Here is a 21,052-nt window from a genome sequence, read left to right as displayed (position 1 = left end):
AGTTTCAGTCCCTCCACCATCTCCTAGTGCCAAACTCTTGATGAGACCGACTTGAAGAACACAGGTGCCCAACCTGCACTGCCTCAATTAACACTGCTGAGCTATTATACAAGGAGGTGAAGATTGGCATGCATCAACTCGTTTGGTACCTATCCTGGATGGATAGGAACGCACTCATTATCTGAGCAAAACATGAATCCTACCACATTGTAAGAACCAAATTTTCCCGAATTGTGTCACCAGTAAATTAACTAATTGAATTTCAGAGCTATCCAGATGCTTCAGTTGGTAAGCATATTGCTAAGTGTGGAACAGTCGGGAAGCCCTCCCTGTTTTAGTGTTACGTTAGGATTCGTATTGTTCGCCTTAATGACTTTGATTGAATGAATGGTTATTCAGTCCTCCCTTATGGAAGTGCTTTCAGGTAGATGTTGGGCGAGGACAGCATTGGGCGTCACCTATGATGCCTACCATATCTCTCGAATGTTGGAATAGAGTGCTGACACTTTCCATCTAGTTTTTACCTAAGCAAAATTAGAAGCCTCCCAGTGGGGGCCATAAATCATCATGAATCAGCAACATTAGGACAAGTGGAAATTATTAGGGCAGAACGTGAACCTGTTGGAGATCATCGTATCTCTTAAGAACATATTTGTATTGTACAAGTAGCTTGTAACTAACAAGGAAATAAAATTTGTATCAATATAAAAATTCCTTTTATTTTGCAAAGAAAACAGAAATGCCAGCAGATTATGATCGACATGATCCAGAACAGAAACAGATTTACCGTTTTGTTCGAACGTTATTCAGTGCAGCCCAGCTCACTGCAGAATGTGCTATTGTCACGTTGGTAAGTAGGTGCTGAACACTCTTCAGTCTCATAAATTAAGTTCCTATTTAGTGTTGCTATTGACCAATTTATTTGCAGAAATGCATTGTAACCCAGTCTTTCATGAATGCCCCAGATTTCGCATCTGACTTGCATTGATTATTTGCTGTTTTACCTGCCAATCTTTGATCCTTATCCACCTGGGCCAGATCCTTCTCAATTCAGTGAAATGACTTTTCCTCCAGTTGAGTATTTTCTCATTTGCCTTTGTCTTTTTTTCAGAACTACTCTGAACCCAATTATGTTCACTCTTGGCTAAATGCTGTCCTGCTGAAACATGCTGCACTTGGCCCACTTCATTTCCCAGAACATGATTGAGCACTGCTTCTTCCTCATTGGGCTGTAAATACACTGACCAAAAAAAAATTCTCTTGAATTCTCCAGGATTTTCTCCCACTCTTTGCCCTTTACCACGTTGTTTGTGCGGTTTATATTAGGATAATTGAAATCCACCATTATTATGACTAATGTATGTCTTCCTGCAATTTGCCTGAAAATTTGCTGTTCTATCTCCTTCCTGGTATTTCATGGCCTTTGGTATGCATCCAGCAGTGTAATAGATCATCCATTGTTCCTAATTCTAACCAGAGTCTGCCTTTGAAGCCTTAAGTACATACATTTTTTGCTGTGTTGTAACAGTATCTTTGGTCAAAACTGCTAACACATCACCGCCCAAACACCTTTACTTGTTTCCCTAACAAGGAACATTAAATGTCCATTCCTCCCCCATGTTTAAGCCAGGTCGCCATTATCACCTCTATATCATATCATGTGACTTGTGCCCGCAGTTTACCAACCCAGTTATAACACTTCATGCATTTATGCACATACACAGTATTGACATTGAAAGTCGCTTTAGTCCCAGAGGACTATAGGCTGCTCTCTCATTAGAGAGAGACAACTGGTGGTGAGTTTAACCTGAGAGTCACCACACCTCGGGCGAGGTTGAGAAGGTCATGGATGACCTCAGCCGGTACGGGAATTGAACCCACGCTGTTGGCGTTACTCTGCATTACAAACCAGCCATCCAGCCAACTGGGCTAACCGAATACCGCACATACACAGTAAACCCCTCTTAGTCTCGCAATTCACCTTTGCCTCCGCTTCCCTCTGTCTAATCTCCTATTTCTGAACTGTTTTCTATGATAATGCTGTGTGCCTCATTGAATCCTCTGTGCACCTTGCATCAGCTCTTTGCTGCTTCATCCTGGCACCTAATCCCACTTTGATATTAGGGGGTGGGGCCAATTAGGGACCAAAAAACAGACCTATACCTGGAAGCAGATGCAGAGTTGAGGTACTAAATGAGCACTTTGCATCTGTCTTTACGGAGATAGGTGGTGCCACCAAAGGCAGAGTGAAAGAGGATGTAATTGAGATACTAAATGGACTAGAAATTGTTAAAGGAGGGGTACTAGAAAGGTTGACTGTACTTAAAGTTGATAAGTTATCAGGGCTGGATGGGATGTATCCAAGGATGCTGAAGTACTGACCACAATCTTCCAATCCTCCTATATTAATGGGGATAAACCCAACAACTGCAGGCCAGCCGGTTCAACCTTTGTGGTGGGAAAACTTTTGGAAACAATAACCTGGGTCAAAATTAAGTCATTTCGAGAAGCATGGATGAATTAAGGAAATCCAACACAGAATTGTTGAAGGCAGATTATGTTTCACTAGCTTAATTGAGTTTTTGATGAGGTAATGGAGAGAGTTAATGTAGAGTATATGGACTTGTAAAAGGTGTTTGATAGAGTGTCACGTAATAGACCTGTCAGCAAAGTTGAAATCTGTGGAATAAAAAAGGGACAGTGGTAACCTCGGAACAAAGTTGACTTAGTGATGGGAAATAGAAAATAGTTGCGAACGCTTGCTTTTCGGAATGGAGGAAGGTATGTGATGGTGTTCGTCAGGAGTCATTACCAGGGCCACTGCTATTCTTAATCGATATAAGTGACTTAGACTTGAGTGTAGAATGCACAATTTCAAAATTGCAGATGGCACAAAACTTGGGAGTACACTAATATACATGTCAAGCGGACATAGACTAGTGGAGTGGGCGACATGTGGCAGATGTAATTTAATGCAGAGAGTGCAAAGCGATATATTTTGGTAGGAAGAGCAAGGAGAGGCAATATGAAATTGCAGAGGTAATTCTAAAGCGGGGTGCAGGAAGAGTAAAAACTGGGTGTATATTTGAAGGTGGCGAGGCAGGTTGAGAAAGTGATGGAAAAGGCATATGGGATCCTGGGCTGTATAAATAGAGGTATGAAATAGAAAAGCAAGTAATGATGAATATTTATAAAATGTTGGTTCGGCCTCAACTGGAGTATTGTGTCTAATTAATTTTAGAGAGGATGTGAAGGCTTTAGAGTGGGTGCAGAAAAGATTTATGAGAATGATCCCAGAGATGGTGGATTTCAGTTTCATGGAGAGTTTGGAGAAACTGGGATTCTTCTTAGAGAAGAGAAGCTTGAGAGCAGATTGGATAGAAATATTCAAAATCACGATGGGCCTGGACAGATTAGATAGAGAGAAGCTGTTCCCATTGGTGGAAGGGTCGAGAACCAGAGGATACTAATTTAAGATGAAAAGCAAAAGAAGTAAAGGCAACATGAGGGACTACTTTTTTATACAGAAGCTGGTTTACTCTGGAATGCATTGCCTGAAAGGTTAGTGAATGCAGATCCATTAATGGCTTTCAAAAGTGAATTGGATAAGCAACTGAAGGGAAAAGAAAATTGCAGGGCTACAGGGAAAGGGCCGGGGAGTGGATCTAGCTGAGTTGCTCTTGCAGAGACCTGGCAAGGTCTCGATGGGTTGAATAGTCTTCCCCTGTGCTATAACCATTATATGATTGTATAGATTGGTTTAAGACCTCCCGAGAGCACCAATTAAACTCCTCACCAGGACGTTGGCCCCAGCCCTGTAGAAGTCCATCTTGTGCAGGCTCCTCCTACCCCAGAACTGGTTCCCATGCCTCGAGATGTGGCATTGGGAGTAATTCAGAGACTGCTACCTTTTGAGTTCTTGCTCTTTAACTTGTTCCCTAGCTATTGAAACACTTTGTAGGACCTTACCCCTCTTCCGACCTATGTCACTGGTTCCAAAATGAACTATGACTTCTGGCTGTTCCCTTTCCCCATGTGAAATGTTCTGCACTGGGTCAGTGATGTCCTTTACCCTGGCATTAAGGAGGCAACACATCAAGTGGAACTCACATTGATAGTTGCAGAAACGTTTGTCTATCCTGCTTACTATTGAATCCCCTATGACAACTGCACTTCCATACTTTTCTGTGTCTTCCTGTGCAGTTTTTGCCCCATGATCCAGTGGATGTGCTCCAGACTGCACGCTGTTGAGATAAGAACATAAGAGGTGGGAGCAGGAGCAGGCCATTTGACTCCTCGAGTCTGTTCCTCCATTCAATAAGAACATGGCTGGGTGTGTGGCTTTAACTTCATTTTCCTGCCAGCCCCCATAACCTTTGAATCCCTCATGGATGAAGAATCTATCTAACTCAGCCTTGAATATTTTCAGTGACCTAGCCTTTATAACTTCCAAAGGACTAACCACCCTCTGAGAGAAGAGATTCCTCCTCATCTCCGCCTTAAATGGGAGACTCTTATTTTGAATGTGTTTCCCTTTAGTTCTAGATTCCTCCAGGAGATGTCGTCACCCTACAGGTATTCAACACTGAAAACTAGTTTGAGAGTGCCACCCTACCAGAATATTCCCACACTGCCTGCCTCCCTCCTACCTCTCCAGATGGTCGTCCACTTACTATCCCCCTGAACACTCGGTAGTTATGGAGCGATCACCTCCTCAATCATGCGCTCCAGGAAATTCTCATTCTTTGGTATGCCCTTGGCTGCTCCTCAAGCTCAGAAACCCTGAGCTTGGTTTTGGAGGCACTGCTTGTACATGTGGTTATCCAGGATATAAAAAGTGTCCTGGAGTTCCCACATGGTGCAGGAATTGTAGGCAACAGGTCTCCACTACCCCATCATTTTGCTTAAATATCTATGTGTTTATTTTATCTTTTCATACATGCATGTATGATATATAAATGTATTTATTATTCCCATTTATTATTAATCTACCTCATATGATTATTAAATGAAGTTCAGTTCCTTTTAATGTTAATGCTTCCTACTTGGTTAATTTTTGTTTGGTCCCCTTGGATCTAATTAATTACTCTGATTATTCATATGTTTACTCGTACTGTTTTCTTTTATAATTTACCATTGGCCCTTGGTTAACTAAATTATTTAGTACCTCCTTCCTCCCACGGTACCAAATTTTCGCTCTCACCAAATTCCCATTTTCAGCCTGTTTCGCAAACAACTCTGTTCAGCAGATTCATCCAGCTCTCACCAAGCTCTGTGCTGGAAGCCCTTTTGAAGGCACAGACCGTTCTAAGTTTTCATCAGTCAAAATTGGGTCAAAATTTGAATATTCCATTTGTCCAACTTCAGACTATTTGGAGCACATTTTTCTGTGTCTGTAAAGCATAGGCGTACCTCACCACATCTTTCACTGTTGTATACCATCCAGAAAACAATGCATTGGCTATCAAAATTGCATTCAGTGACAATGAGGGATATTTTTCCCCATCGAGCAGCCAGTTCTATATTTAGAACAGGCTGTCAGATATCAAGATGAGTTGAGGGTTGTCTTTTAACACATGGTTAAAATAGAGCATGTGGATGTGGATGATACATTAGATAGAGTTACTGAATAAGCTGTAGGAACTATCTGGGGAGTGTGACAGATGTCACTTGGTAAAAGAATACAGGTGCTGAATGATTTTGGGAGCCCATTTTATTTAGCATGTTCTAATAAAAGATGGAAAAGGCTGAAGTGTCTTTGTCAGAGGTTCACACTCCCAATTCCCCTTACGGATGGTTCTTGACTTTAGGATTTTATAAAGGACAAAATTACACAGACACGGAGCTTGTGAACCCAACCACAAACTTGTTGTTTACTAAAAACTCCTAACGCCCTAATACAAAATTGACACTACACAACAATTAATTGGTTAATCCGATTTATATCCCTCCACGATTTAACCTCAGCTTCCACTTAAACACAAAAAATCACCACGACTTATTAGAAAGCCTCAACTTAAAAAATCACAGGCAAAACCCCATGGGCAGAATTTAGCCCTCGATGGGCGGGCGGGCTGGCAGCCGAACTCCGCTGCCAAAAAGGGCCCCGCCGCCATTTTGAGTGGGTGGGCCAATTAAGACCCGCCCAGCGGGCCATCCGACGGGAAGCGCTATGCACTTCCTGTGTGGGGGGGGGGAGGGATTCCCCAACTGTCAAAGTGCACTCTTTCGTGCATATCTCCCTGAGACTAAGTGCTGCCTCAGGGAGAGCACTGACAGTTTAAAAAACATCAAAAATAGCACAATAAAAAAATTATTAACATGTCCCCCTCATGTGACAATGTCACACGAGATGGAACATGTTAATAAATATTACATAAACTTTATTAAAGGTTTTTAAAACAGACATGAAACCTCATCCCGCTAGTGGATGAGGTTTCATGTTTTTTCTCCTTCCCGCCGGGGCTCTTGGCCTGCCCGCCAGCCTTAAGGTTGGACGGGCAGGGCCTTTAATTACCTTAATTATCCTGTCAATGGCCTCAATTGGCCATTGACAGGTCGGCGGGCAGACAGCTGATCACGCTGTGCCCCCGCCTCCCTGAATGTTTAAATGGGGCGGGATGACGTCGTGGGTTCCTCCCGACGTCATCCCGCGTAATTTTACTGTCGGCGAGCGGGCCCCACCCCCAAATCGCTGACGGGAAAATTCTGGCCCATGTTTCTGCCGAAACCTTACTCAGTTCAACCTAAATACCCCCCAGGATTTGGTTGTTACCCTTAAGTTACTTTAAAAACCTCAGCCCCAATACCCCTTGGATTTGGCTCATAACTTAACAATCCCCCACACAGTTGGTCCTTTCCGGTGTGAATTGCAGGTCCGCGAGCCAGTTGACTGTTCCTGACACCCCTCCTTGACTGCAGTCCACAAAACCTCAGACCAATCTCACTGCAATTTGGCCAAAACCACTTACAATCCCCAATACAGCTGGTCTGTCCAGTGTTGATTGTAGGCCCTGAGTCCTTTTTTTGCAAAAATATACTTTATTCATAAAATATCTGAAAGAGCATTACAAAACATTTCAAAATGGCCATCACAAGAAGTGCAATAATATTCAAGGTTTCCACATTGATCATGTTGCACTCTGAGGTGCTTCAGTACAATCAAAGGACAATTCAAAATGGTCATTACAGAAAGTCAGACAGTGCAATGGTATTTAAGTTGACTACAGAGTTCATGTTGCACTTTGAGGTGCTTCAATGCAATTCTGATACATGTGATGTTCACTGCATACATTCAATGTGAGTCATACAGCCCAAGGTGTCTATATAATTCCCAGCCCCTTGGTGCACTGTGGCTGAAAGGTCTTAGACAGCAATCTTTCCTCAATGTGCCTCTGTGGCCACTGCCCCAAGCTTTAGTATGTCCCTCAGCATGTGGGCCCTGAGTCGAGGTGACCAGCCCTGACCCTTCTTCCGACTGCAGCCCCAAACCCTTCAATCTTTCATAACTGGGTTATGTGATGGCAGCTGTCCTGTGCCATTGTGTATGATTCAGTCCTCTAACTATATCAGGCAGAAGCAGTTACCTTGCACCATTGTTGTGATAATGCCCTCCTTTCCAGCCTCTTAATTGTGTCAGTTCTTGTTGCGATGCTGGAATGTTTAAAATTTACCCCTTACAGTATTGCCTGCTTCTGTGTTGAGGTTTGGCTTTTATTTATAGTACTTGTGTCTGTGGGTTTGGGGGTTGTTTATATTTCATAAAGTCCAGTTGGAGGGGATTCCAATCCCACACCTTTGAGCAGAGAATTACCTCTGCTGCCCTCCAAGATATACTCTGCTTATTATCTAAGAAAAAAGGTCTCTCTTCAATACTTTTCAATAGAATAAGTCAAGTATGCACAGCCAAAACATAGTTTTTTTTATTTTGTTATCCGAGCTTTATCTCTTGAATTTTTCTGGCCTTATGTATATTAGGCATCCATATAGCATTCTTGTGGGTAGGGGAAAAATTGAATCAGCTATTTAGACCACTCCTGCTCTCATTTGATCATCTCATTAAAAATAAATGAATATGCATTGCCGTCCATCTAGCCAGTTTCAATGTCTTGGAAATTTTACTATACATTCGTACACCTCTGTCAAACATTTCCCTGTGCACTCTGAAAACCCATCCACTTTGTTGATGCAATGACCTGCCAAGACCTCTGTTATGACCACAGCTGGTGTTAATCGCTGCGCAAACCAAATCCCAAAGGGAAACTTGCCATACCCTTTTTTTGTATTCTGAAAAGGAGAAGGGGGCATACTGATCTCAGCAGTTAAGAAGTCCAATAACACTTTTCTGATTGATTGGCATCCCTTCCACAAACATTCACTCCCTCCACCATCAACGCACAGCGGCAGCAATGTGTAACATCTAAAAGATGCACAGCAGCAACTCACCATGGCTCCTTAGGCAACATCTTCCAAACCCACGACCATCCAGCAGAACAAGGGCAGCAGATACATGGGAACCCCACCTGGAAGTTCCCCTCCAAGCCACTCACCATCCTGACTTGGAAATATATCACCATTCCTTCATTGTTGCTGGGTCAAAATCCTGGAACACCCTCTCTAACAGCACTATGGGTGTACTGACAGGGACTGCAGCAGTTCAAGAAGGCAGCTCACCACCACTTCTCACAGGCAATTAGTGAAGGGCAATAAATGCTGGCCTAACCAGCAATGCCCACATTCCATAAATGAATTTTTAAAATAATCTCAGAATCCATTGTTTTCACACCTCTTTCAAACTCAAATTCTTCCAAATACAAGATCTTTCATGTTTTCATCTTGCCTTTACTCTTGAGTCAATAAACTGTAATGACCCCACTTCTATTTACATATGGCTGTTTACCTATGGAACTCCTGCAAGATGCAAATATGTCTCTTGTGACCTCTGACTCCTTTTTGATATTCAAACAAACTCTCCACTTATCCAAAAATGCAAATGTTAGATCTAACCTATTCACTTGTACCTCAAACCTAACATCTCTATCCTTTTCATGTTTTACACCCCCAGACAACATGTCTCCTATTAATCTCTGCCCGGCTTAATTAAATCATACAAACATGCAGGTACATGCGGGGACACACACGGGCGCAGAATAACACGATATTCCGCAAATATATTTTTAAAATCCACTTCTCACACCTCCCTTGGCTGTCCATTTCACCAAGTCACCATCTTCTGTGTAAAACAGTTCAATTTAATCTGCCTTATCACCCTCTGAGGTTATCTCTTGTCATAGAATTTATGACTGTATTAAACATATTGACCCAGAATTGGCAATAAAAAGAATAGTGGGGCTATCTGTGTTCAACTTTATTAAAGAATAAGTTGGCCCGCAAATTCGATTGTCCGCACATACATAATTACTGGAAATCATAGCATACAAGTTTGCCCAATATTTAAGGAAATTAGACTTTTGCTAAAATAGAATTTTGAAAGTAATCAATCCATTTTCTCTGTAAAATTGTGTGTTGTGAATATTTAACTGTGTTACCACAGGGCTCACTTGGCTGGCCCTTCTTTCTCTTTCTTCGCTTGGAATCAAGGTCTCTGTTGTGTTATGGCACAGCTGATGGTAAATGCTGAGCTGGTCAAATCCCAAAGGGAAACTTGAAGCAACTGCCACAACTATTTTACAATTTGTACAAATTTCAAGATGCGTGCCTTGAACAAGAACACCGAGTCTTATAGGTTTCAGACAAAACTAAATTAAACCTTTATTAATAGAATAAATGATTTTAAGCACACACATAGATCTACAAATTACTGCTATGATAACTTATAAATCTCCTAATTAATCTAACTCCCAGTTACACTTTCGTTAAGGCAACAGTAAAATATACAGATTTTAAAAGACCCAGGCAAAGAAACACGATACCCTGAACAATCTAATTCAAATTGAGTTTTCTTAACTTCAGTTCTTTGTAGACAGCAACTTGAGGTGTAGATGCTGGAGGCTTTTTCACACTTGTTTTAGATCTTAGGATGCCTTCTCTTACACACAACCTTCGTTCCTTTACACATATTTTCCCCTTTGAATGCAAATTCCCATTGTTTCCCTATGTCTTTGGACTTTACCTCTCTAATAATACAATCCATAAAAATACCAATTTTACCAGTGATATTTGGGAAAAATAAACACACTGTTTCTTAACTTCTCCTGGCTAGGCAAAACATTTCACCCCTCCTTTGAAATCAATCTAGTCTGGTTTATTTAAAAATGCAGATGTTCCCTTTACACCTTTGTTTACCTACTTAACATTTCAAACCTAGCTCATCTTCTATTACATCAAAGCCTTCAGACCAGCTGCCTTTAATTCAATTAAGTCACATATATACATAGACACAGAACCCACTATTACTCTACAATAAATTCCAATAAAATTGTGAAAATTATTATATCTTCCTGATTGTTGTATTTGTCACTGTATCTGCTGTGCTTGTCCCTGAGCCATATACTGCTTGTAAAATGGGGCCAGACTGCAGGCGAGTGGGGTCAGGCAGCAACAATCTGCTGAAGTACTGATGTTTGAAGTTTGTGGGATTGCCCAAGATTCTTTGGGACTTCCTCCGCCATTATAAAATATATATTTCTTCATATATTTGGATCGCTATCACATACATTTAGCATTTTATATTAACAGTAGAATTGCAATGTTGGTGATTCCACAACCAACATACAAAATTAAATCAAACTGCTGTTACCTACAACGTGCGAGTAGAAACAGTTACAGCTTGAAAAGCATCTTTAGCTATTCGGGACTTATAGCGTGCCTGTCTTCCATTTTACGAGAGGCAGTGGAGGTGTTGGGCGTCTCACCTGCACTTGAGCCTTTTGAGGCCTTGAAGTGGCCAATTAATTGTTTAAGTGCTATATTCCAACCCCCCACCGGCCACTATTTTATCTGTGGCAGGGATGCCCACGCCCTGCAGGTAGCCTGACAGTCTTCACTGGGTGAGTAGGTGATGGGCAAGGCAGCAGGTGACCACCTCCTTAAGGGGGGTCTCCTGACCTATTAGAAGCACATCCCTCCCTTTAACCATCCCCCCCTCCACCCCTTCCTTGGCCTCTCAAACCATAACGCTAACCTCACCTCCTCACTGTGGCCTGGACTTCTCCGATATCCCCGAATCAATCAGGCCTCCAAAACCACCTCCTCTTTGGGGACTGCCCGTAGTCCCATTAGCGGCCACCACTCAAACCTGGTGCTGCTGGGATTACAGCAGCTCTCTAAGGCAGGACCTCGTCCCTCGTTGGGGCCGGACATCTTGCCCTGAACCCATTAAAGCCCCGCTGAGCATAAAATGGCTGCAGGGCAGCTGGCCTTTTTGTTGGCGGGTTCTTGACCGACTTTTTAATTGGGAGCGGGAAACATGGTGCCCTGTAAAATCCAGCCCACTGTGTTTATTACTTTTTTGTTTTGTATGAATATTCCCCTTTACAGGATTCCTCATCTTGTCTCAGTTTAGCTTAGTTTCTGTCACTCTCACCTCTGGGTGAGAAGATTGTGAGTTCAAGCCTCAATTTTGATTTGAGTTCATAATCTAGTGGTACTTTAACAACACCAACTTGCATCTGATTCGATAAAATATCACAACGCACTTCACAGGAGTATCATCATACAAAATTTGACACTGAACCACGGAAAAAGATACTAGGAAAGGTGAGGGCCAAAAGAGAGATATTTTAAGAAGTTCCTTAATGGTAGAGAGCTAGAGGCTTAGGGAGGGAATTCCAGAGCTTTAGTATCTAGACAGACGAAGACACAGATGTTGGGTGACGAAAATCAGGATGCAGATTCCAAAGTTGAAGGAATGCAGAGGTCTCTGAGGTTTGTGGAGGTGGAGGAGGTTACAGCAATTGAGATTTCAGTGCAGTACTGAGAGTGCGCTGCACTGTTGGAGTTGCATTTAGCTGAGACTTTAATGATGGTGTCATCTACTTACTCAGTTTTGTGGTATTACCTAAAGAGGACAAATAAGATCTCCCAGTGTTCAGAACAACTCCTTCGATCCACACCAATAAAAGCACATCATTGTTCATCCATTTGCTGTTTGTGGGATCTCACTGTGTGTAATTTGGCAGCCACATTTTCTTCCATGACGGTAATAACTGGACTTCAAAGAAAAAGTAATACATTGATTGCAAAGTGCTTTGGAAAATCCAGAACATGTGATTAAAAGTACCAATTAAATGCACAGCTTTCTTTCTTTTCTGCTCTATTTTATTAGCTAAATAGTAGAGGGGATGCATTGGGTTGAGTGAGGCCCAGGTAATCCCCTCAGTGACTGAGTGACTCCTTTGCACTTTCCCTGGAGTATTTCCTGAGTTTTAGCACTCGCCCTGCAGTAACTGACTGAGAATACATGATCGTCTGCTGCTGAAATTCAGTTTTACAGGGCTCTGTGAAATAAAATGAATACTTGTAAGACAAATTGCATACTTTTTTTTTATTAAGTACCTGGGACTTAACTAAAGGGAGGTATTTACATTCCTAATGGTGAGTAAACTCAATTATAGCAGGTATACAGATTTCCTTTTCATTAATTATTTTACTCCTTTTGTACAGTATAGTTAAGTGGTCTTTTAGCCAGTACACAGAAAGAAAGAGGTTGCAGAATGTCTCTAATTTCAAGGTCCAGTCTAATTGCTCATAACTTCCATTTGCATTCTTCAGGGAGAGACAAATCTGTGGATTAGGATCACTGATCTTGATTTGTCTGTGTTCACTTTGAATTTTTAATATTTTATTCATGGAGCAGTTGATCTTTCTTTAACTAAACCTGTAATAGGGATATTTCAAAAATCAAGTAAGCGCAACAGGTTATTATGTAAACAAACAAAACAAAAAGGAGGGTTGACAGCAGTGGGAGACCAATATTGGACAGGATTCAGTTTCTTTGATCGGTTACTTTCTACTTTTTGCTCTGAGTAGCTGAAGGTCAGACTGAGCACAGTATGTTAAATTCATCCATATTTGCTACACACTTGAAATACAATTGCCAATTAGTTACAGGTACCATTTCATTTACTTAGTGAATGACTGATACTTTAGAAAGCTGCAGCAAGGCTTTAAATGGCATCATTAACTGCTGTAACCATGGTTTGCACAGCAGTTAAACTCTCACAGTATACAACACCTTCAACAAGGCAGCAGTCTCTCATTATTGAATTGAAGTGCCATGTTAAGCAGCTGAACCTGAGATTTTTTTGTTGCCCTAATTCCACAGAATTGCTTCTCTTGTATAGTAAACTCCTTTATTTATCCTTGTTCCAGTACCGGTTCATCACGGCAGCAATTACATGGCTGACGCTGCATGCTTTCTCCATTGTAATTGTCCTAAATCTTTGCTTCATATTTTAAAGCGACAGTTCTTCATTTTTTTTTATTCGTTCAGGGGATGTGGGTGTCGCTGGCTGGGCCAGCATTTATTGCCCATCCCTAATTGCCCTTGAGAAGGTGCTGGTGAGCTGCCGCCTTGAACCGCTGCAGTCCATGTGGTTGTTGGGAAGGGAGTTCCAGGATTTTGACCCAGCGACAGTGAAGGAATGGCGATATATTTCCAAGTCAGGATGGTAAGTGACTTGGAGGGGAACTTCCAGGTGGTGGTGTTCCCACTTATCTGCTGCCCTTGTCCTTCTAGATGGTAGTGGTTATGGGTTTGGAAGGTGCTGTCTAAGGATCCTTGGTGAATTCCTGCAGTGCACCTCGTAGATGGTACACATTGCTACTACTGTGTGTCAGTATGGAGAGAGTGAATGTTTGTGGATGTGATGCCTTTCAAGCAGGCTGCTTTGTCCTGGTTGCAATGTATTTCCTTTTTATTCTAACATACAGTTTAGAACTGATTTTCTCAATACCCTATATAGACTGGACAGGTTGCAAATCTTTCCTGTAGGAGACTGAGGGGTGATCTAATAGAAGCATTTAAAATGATGAAAGGATTTGATAGGGTAGGTGTAGAGATGATGTTTCCTTTGTGGACTTGTGATCGTAACTTCAACTTAGTCACTAACAAATTCAGTAAGGAATTCAGGAAAAACTTCTGTACCCAAAGAGTGGCGAGAATGTAGAATTGCTACCGCATGGAATAATTTAGACAAACCCCCATGAGGGGTAAACAAGTAAAATATGCTTATAGGATGAGATGAAAAAGCGTGTGAGGAGGCTTAAGTAGACCATAAACATTAATATTGATTAGTTGGGCCGAATGGCAAGTTTTTGTACTGTAAATTGCATGTAACTACATAATGCTTGGTTTTACTTATGTTTTCAAAGAGGGTTTTGAAGTTATTTCACTGAAATTCATAAATTCTGTTATCACCACTAACATTGCTATTGTGATTTGTGTGGCAGATAGAAAGGGTTTTGTGTCTAGCCATCTCAGCTTATATCAGTTACGATTATAGTACATAACTACTCACTTCCTTCAGCACCTTCCAAACCTACGACCTATACCACATAGAACCACAAGAGTCACAGGTGCATGGGAAGAGCACCACCTGCAAGATCCTCCCCAAGTCACACACACCAATCCTGACTTGAAGCCATATCGTCATTGGGTCAACACCCTGGAACTCCCTTCCTAATAGCAATTGCGGTGTACCTAAACCAAATGGACTGCAATGGTTCAAGCAGGCAACTCACTTCTCAAAGACAATTGGGAATGGGCTTCAAATGCTGGCCTTGCCAGCGATGTGCATATCCCATGATTGGATAAAAAACAACATGGAACTAACTTGAAATTCCAGATTAAACACAAGAGTTCAATTTTAAAATGATTGATTGCAATGGATATAATACTGCTTTAATTGGGCATGTAACCTGATTGATCAAGTGGGCAGCTGTATTGGAATTTTGGGTCATATAAGTTAAGGAAGAGTATTGATCCTGAATCTCAATCGAGCTGTTACTCAACTCCTTCAACTGAGCTTGAGGTGTCAGCTGTGGCTCAGTTCATAGCACCCTCGCCTTTGAATCAGAGGGTTGTGGGTTCATGTCACACTCCCGGAAACTAAGAACTGTGATTGTACTCGAAAGAGTTGCAATCTGTGACTGTTGATAACTCGAAAGAGTTTCAACTGAGCATGCTACAGCTGATGATGTATCATGGTGCAAGAACTGACCCCAACCCTGCTCGAGCATGCTAGAGCTACAGCTGATCATCCATACAGGCAACTTTAAAGCCCAACTGTGTTACAGTTATAAGGGCTGGAATTGGTTGGAATAACAGCTGCAGTTCTGTGTGGCATGCAGACATGCTTTTGTTGATGCTGCCTGTACACAGGGGAGGTGATGCGTAGTGGTATTGTTGCTGGACTAGTAATCCAGAGTCCCAGGGTAATGCTCTGGTTATCTGGGTTCAAATCCCGCCACAGCAGATAGTGAAATTTGAATTCAGTAAAAAAAATCTGGAATTAAAAGTCGAATGATGACCATGAAACCATTGTCAATTGTCATAAAAACCCATCTGGTTCACTAATGTCCTTTAGGGAAGGAAATCTTTCCTTACCTGGGTCCTTACATGTGACTCCAGGCCCACAGCAATTTGGTTGAAATGGCCTAGCGAGCCACTCAGTTGTATCAAACCGCTACAAAGTCTCAAAAAAGGAATGAAACCAGACGGACCAACCGGCATCGACCTAAGCACCAGAAACAGCAATGGCAAAGTCCTCCTTACTAACATCTGGGATCTTGTGCCAAAATTGGGAGAGTGCCTTACAGACTAGTCAAGCAACAGCCTGACATAGTCATCATCACGGAATCATATCTTACAGATCATGTCCTGTCCCACTGGCAGCACAGTGGTATACACTCAGGAGGGAGTTGCCCTGGGAGTCCTCAACATCAACTCTGGGCCCCATGAAGTCTCTTGGCATCGGGTCAAATATGGTGATTACCATGTACTGCCCTCCCTCAGCTGATGAATCAGTGCTCCTCCATGTTGAACACCACTTGGAGGAAGCACTGAGGGTGGCAAGGGTGCAGAATGTACTCTGGGAGGGGGACTTCAATGTCCATCACCAAGAGTGTCTCGGTACCACCACCACTACTGACCAAGCTGGCCGAGTCCTAGAGGACATAGCTACTAGACTGGGCCTGCGGCAGGTGGTGAGGGAACCAACAAGAGGGAAAAACATACTTGACCTCATCCTCACCCAATGCCTGCCGCAGATGCATCTGTCCATGACAGTATCAGTAGGAGTGATCACCGCACAGTCCTTGTGGTGATGAAGTCCCACCTTCACATTGAGGATACCCTCCATTGTGTTGTGTGGCATTACCACTGTGCTAAATGGGATAGATTTTGAACAGATCTAGCACCTCAAGACTGGGCATCCATGAGGTGCTGTGGGCCATCAGCTGCAGAATTGTACTCAACCACAATCTGTAGCCAGGCATATCCCCTACTCTACCATAACCATCAAGCCAGGAGATCATCCCTGATTCAATAAACAGTGCAGGAGGGCATGCCAGGGGCTGCACCAGGCATACCTAAAAATGAGGTGTCAACCTGGTGAAGCTATAACACAGGACTACTTGCATGCCAAACAGCGTAAGCAGCAAGTGATAGACAGGGCTAAGTGATCCCACAACATTGGATTAGATCTAAGCTCTGCAGTCCTGCCATATCTTGCCATTAATAGCAGTGGACAATTAAACAACTCACCAGAGGAGGACGCTCCACAAACATTCCCATCCTCAATGGTTGGGGAGCCCAGCATATCAGTGCAAAAGATAAGGCTGAAATGTTTGCTACAATCTTCAGCCAGAAGTGCCGAGCGGATGTTCCATCTCGGCCTCTTCTGGAGGTCCCCAGCATCTCAGATGCCAGTCTTCAGCCAATTCAGTTCACTCCACGTGATATCAAGAAATGGCTGAAGGCACTGGATAGTGCAAAGGCTATGGGCCCTGACCATATTCCGGCAATACTACTGAAGACTTGTGCTCCAGAACTTGCCACGCCCCTAGCCAAGCTGTTCCAGTACAGCTACAACACTGGCATCTACCTGGCTATGTGGAAAATTGCCCAGGTATGTCCTGTACACAAAAAACAGGACAAATCCAACCCTGCCAATTACTAGCCCATCAGCCTACTCTCGATCATCAGCAAAGTGTTGGAAGGGCTCATCAACAGTGCTATCAAGTGGTACTTGCTTAGCAATAACTTGATCACTGATGCCAAGTTTGGGTTCTGCCAGGGCCACTTAGCTCCTGACCTCATTACAGCCTTGGTTCAAACATGGACAACATAGCTGAACCGCCGAGTGAGGTGAGAGTGACTGCCGTTGACATCAAGGCTGCATTTGACCAGGTGTGGCATCAAGGAGCCCTAGCAAAACTGGAGTTAATGGGAATCAGGGGGGAAACTCTCCACTGGTTGGAGTCCTACCTAGCACAAAGGATGATCGTTGTGGTTGTTGGAGGTCAGTCATCTCAGCTCCAGGACATCACTGCAGGAGTTCCTCAGGGTAGTGTCCTCGGCCCAACCATCTGCTGCTGCTTCATCAATGTGAGAAGTGAGGATGTTCGCTGCTGATTGCACAATGTTCAGCACCATTTGCAGCTCCTCAGACACTGAAGCAGTCCATGTCCGAATGCAGCAAGACCTGGACAGTATCCAGGCCTGGGCTGACAGGTGGCAAGTAACATTGGTGCCACACAAGTGCCAGGCAATGACCATCTCCTACAAGAGAGAGTCTAATCATCACCTCTTGATGTTCAATAGAATTACCATCACTGAATACCCCACTATCAACATCCTGGAGGTTACCATTGACCAGAAACTGAACTGGACTAACCATACAGTACAAATACTGTGGCTACAAGAGCAGGTCATGGCTAGGAGTCCTGCAATGAGTAACTCACCACCTGACTCCCCAAAACCTGTCTACCATCTACAAGGCACAAGTCAGGAGTGTGATGGAATACTCCTCACTTGCCTGGATGAGTGCAGCTCCCACAACATTCAGGAAGCTTGACACTGTCCAGGAGCCCGCTTGATTGGCACCACATCCACAAACATTCACTCCCTCCACCACCGACGCACAGTAGCGGCAGTGTGCACCATCTACAAGATGCACTGCAGGAATTCATCAAGGCTCCTGACAGCACCTTCCAAACCTACGACCATCACCATCTAGAAGGACAAGGGCAGCAGATAGATGGGAACACTACCACTTGGAAGTCACTCACCGTCCTGACTTGGAAATCTATCGCTGTTCCTTCACTGTCACTGGGTCAAAATTCTGGAACTCCCTTTCTAACTGCACTGTGGGTGTACCTACACCACATGGGATGCAGAGGTTCAAGAAGGCAGCTCACCACCACCTTCTCAAGGGCAACTAGGGATGGGCAATAAATGCTGGCCCAGTCATCAAAGCACATATCCAATGAATGAATTAAAAAAAACAGCAGCTAACGTAGTAAGCTGAGCCTAGTCCTCAGTCTGAAGTTTCTATCTTAAGTGTGTCTCAAGAGTTGAATCAGATAGCTACCACTAATAGTGCGCCCATGCACAAACCAGCCAGTTATAAGGAACTTATGTGGTCATAGTGCTATGTGTTGACTGGATTCAGCTGATACATAACCTAGTTATTCAGTGCCAAGAGATGGCTGACAGGATACAAAGATTTTACTAATGCAGGAAAAAGACAAGGAATCGAGAAAAATATAGGGATAAATATATGAATTGATGTGCCTGACTGCAGAAGCTGGGTATTGTTCACAAGATTTTCTATCCAAAATGACAGGGGAGAATGGGGTGTGGTGGGGGGAGGGACGGGGGGATTGTTGAGTTTGATTTCCTGATACCCACTCCCAGAGAGTATTGCTGTACTTGACTAACAAGTCATGGGAGGGCAGGGGTCTGAATTTCCAATGCAGTATTATTCTGACGGGCAAAGTGCAGTGATGGCAGTGCAAATTCGTAACTTTTCTGCTCTTGTTAAAGAGAGCAGTGGCACGTTGTGCCGGTTAGGAAGCAGATACTGGAAAAAGATTACTTGCAGTGTGTTAGCAGCATCAGAAAGTGTAGCAGGAAGTTTTCTGATATTTCCTATCTCTGGCAAAATCTTAAAGTTATTCCAAAAGTACAGTTTTGACTTTACTAGAAACTGTGATCAAAAGATTAAAACTTCTTGCCTGAGAGGTTATACTGTACTATTAATGTGATACTTAGCTGGGGCCTGAAAGAGAAATGATGTGCAGGCACTTTAGATTGGTACTGTCCTTCTGATAGAGGCTGTGTTATTAAATAAGTTGCTGGTTATTTCCTGTATGAGGTACTTGAGCACCTAATCATAGCAAGGAAACTGTTGCTCTTGAGAAGATGCAAAAAACAGATAGTCATTTATTTGGAAAAAAGCAGATGTTGAAGTTATTTTATGGAACTTTTCAGGATTACTAATAGATTGCTTGTCACATTGAAAAGTCAGAATAAAGCAACTTTCCCTCGCTACATCAAAGGGTTTTTCAATGGAACATGTTGTGCACAGAAGAAAGAACTTGTATTTACATGCACTTTCAGGACGTCCTAAAGCACTTTATAGCCAATGAAGTACTTTTGAAGCAAAAATAAAAATAGCTGGAAAAACTCAGCAGGCCTGACAGCATCTGCGGAGAGGAATACAGTTAACGTTTCGAGTCCGTATGACTCTTCATCAGAACGAAGTACTTTTGAAGTATGGTCACTGTTGTAAAGAAAGAAATGGAGCAACCAAATTGCACACAGCAAGCTCCCACAAACTACCATGTTCTAATAATCTTTTTTTATTGATGCTGATTAGGGGGATAAACATTGGCCAGTGCTCCGGGGAGAACTCTTCTTCAAAGTAGTTAATGGGATTTGAGCAGTTTCAGATACTGTTACAATTATTGTTAATGTTAATCTTAGGTTTATTAACACTGTTTAACTGGATCAACTGGATCTCTGCATTGTGGAGCATTGTTTAAAGTGAAGTCAAGAGTCAAAATAAAAATAATCTGAAAAACAGAAAAATGTAATTAAAAAGTGATTCTGTTGCTCGGCCACTACGGTGGAGGTCGGGGGGAGCCCCTCTACAGGGTGCCATGTGACTACTCTTGAGACCAGACAGGGAGGAAGAGCCCCTAGGCCTACCTGGAGCATTGGCCCACACTGGCCTGCCACCGGATGCCTACCTCCAGGCACCTAACCTGGCTCCCACTGATGCAGGAAACTTAACGAAGTTCATAATGAGCCTCATCAGTAACCTGCTCTTCGGGGGAGAATCCTGCCAGCACGCTGGCCAGCATTGACATTTTTGGGCTCCATCCGCCTCTGTTCCCACCCCTGGCGGGAATTCAGCCCCGAGTGTTATCCATTTTTAGCGATGTTTCAGGCTGTTCAGTTGGGGGGTGGGGAATGGGGGGTGGTGTCCAGTAATGAAGCCCCATTACTCACACTAAAGACACTATATAAATACAGGTTGTTGTAGTCAATTTTGATGGTCCCCATGTAAGTAGTCAATAAAGCCAAATCTTGACCCTTAAATTGGAGAAGAACTGAAGAAGCAAATGATAAATTCCAGGTAAAATTCTGCAATATTTACCTTTTTAATGAACTGTTTTCAGGTGTACCTTGAGAGATTATTAACGTACGCAGAGATTGACATCTGCCCCAGCAACTGGAAACGGATTGTGTTGGGGGCTATCCTGCTTGCGTCGAAGGTATGGGACGATCAAGCTGTTTGGAATGTGGACTACTGCCAAATCCTTAAAGATATCACAGTGGAAGACATGTGAGTGTCTTTAGTCAAAATCCATTCAATGGTGAAGCACTGTATTGCTCTTCCTAATTTTCCAATCTCAGAAGCTACCTATCCCATCACTGGACCTCAGAATTTAACTTTGGACTACCTCATATTGTCTCCTTCCAACCCTCTGGTTACACCTAGCTTGTCCCTCTTAACCTCTGCCATGCCCACAAAACCTGAATATACAGGAGTCACTTGGTCTATTAGATCGATTCTCATCA

The 21,052-nt window shown here is 42.9% G+C and overlaps 1 protein-coding gene across 4 annotated transcripts in view; it reads left to right on the top strand.

The window, feature by feature from the left end:
* Window positions 1–21,052, top strand: part of ccny (cyclin Y) — a 242,789-nt gene that overhangs the window by 209,751 nt on the left and 11,986 nt on the right. For all 4 annotated transcript variants that reach the window (XM_078537443.1, XM_078537448.1, XM_078537445.1 and 1 more), the window contains exons 7-8: window positions 731–850; window positions 20,650–20,816. In XM_078537443.1, the coding sequence (XP_078393569.1) occupies window positions 731–850; window positions 20,650–20,816 (287 nt within the window). The remainder of the gene's footprint in view (window positions 1–730; window positions 851–20,649; window positions 20,817–21,052) is intronic.

Source organism: Cetorhinus maximus, chromosome 3 (assembly GCF_964194155.1).
Source record: "Cetorhinus maximus chromosome 3, sCetMax3.hap1.1, whole genome shotgun sequence".
In the NCBI taxonomy this organism is placed as follows: Eukaryota; Metazoa; Chordata; class Chondrichthyes; order Lamniformes; family Cetorhinidae; genus Cetorhinus; species Cetorhinus maximus.
This window is presented reverse-complemented; position numbering and strand designations above follow the sequence as displayed.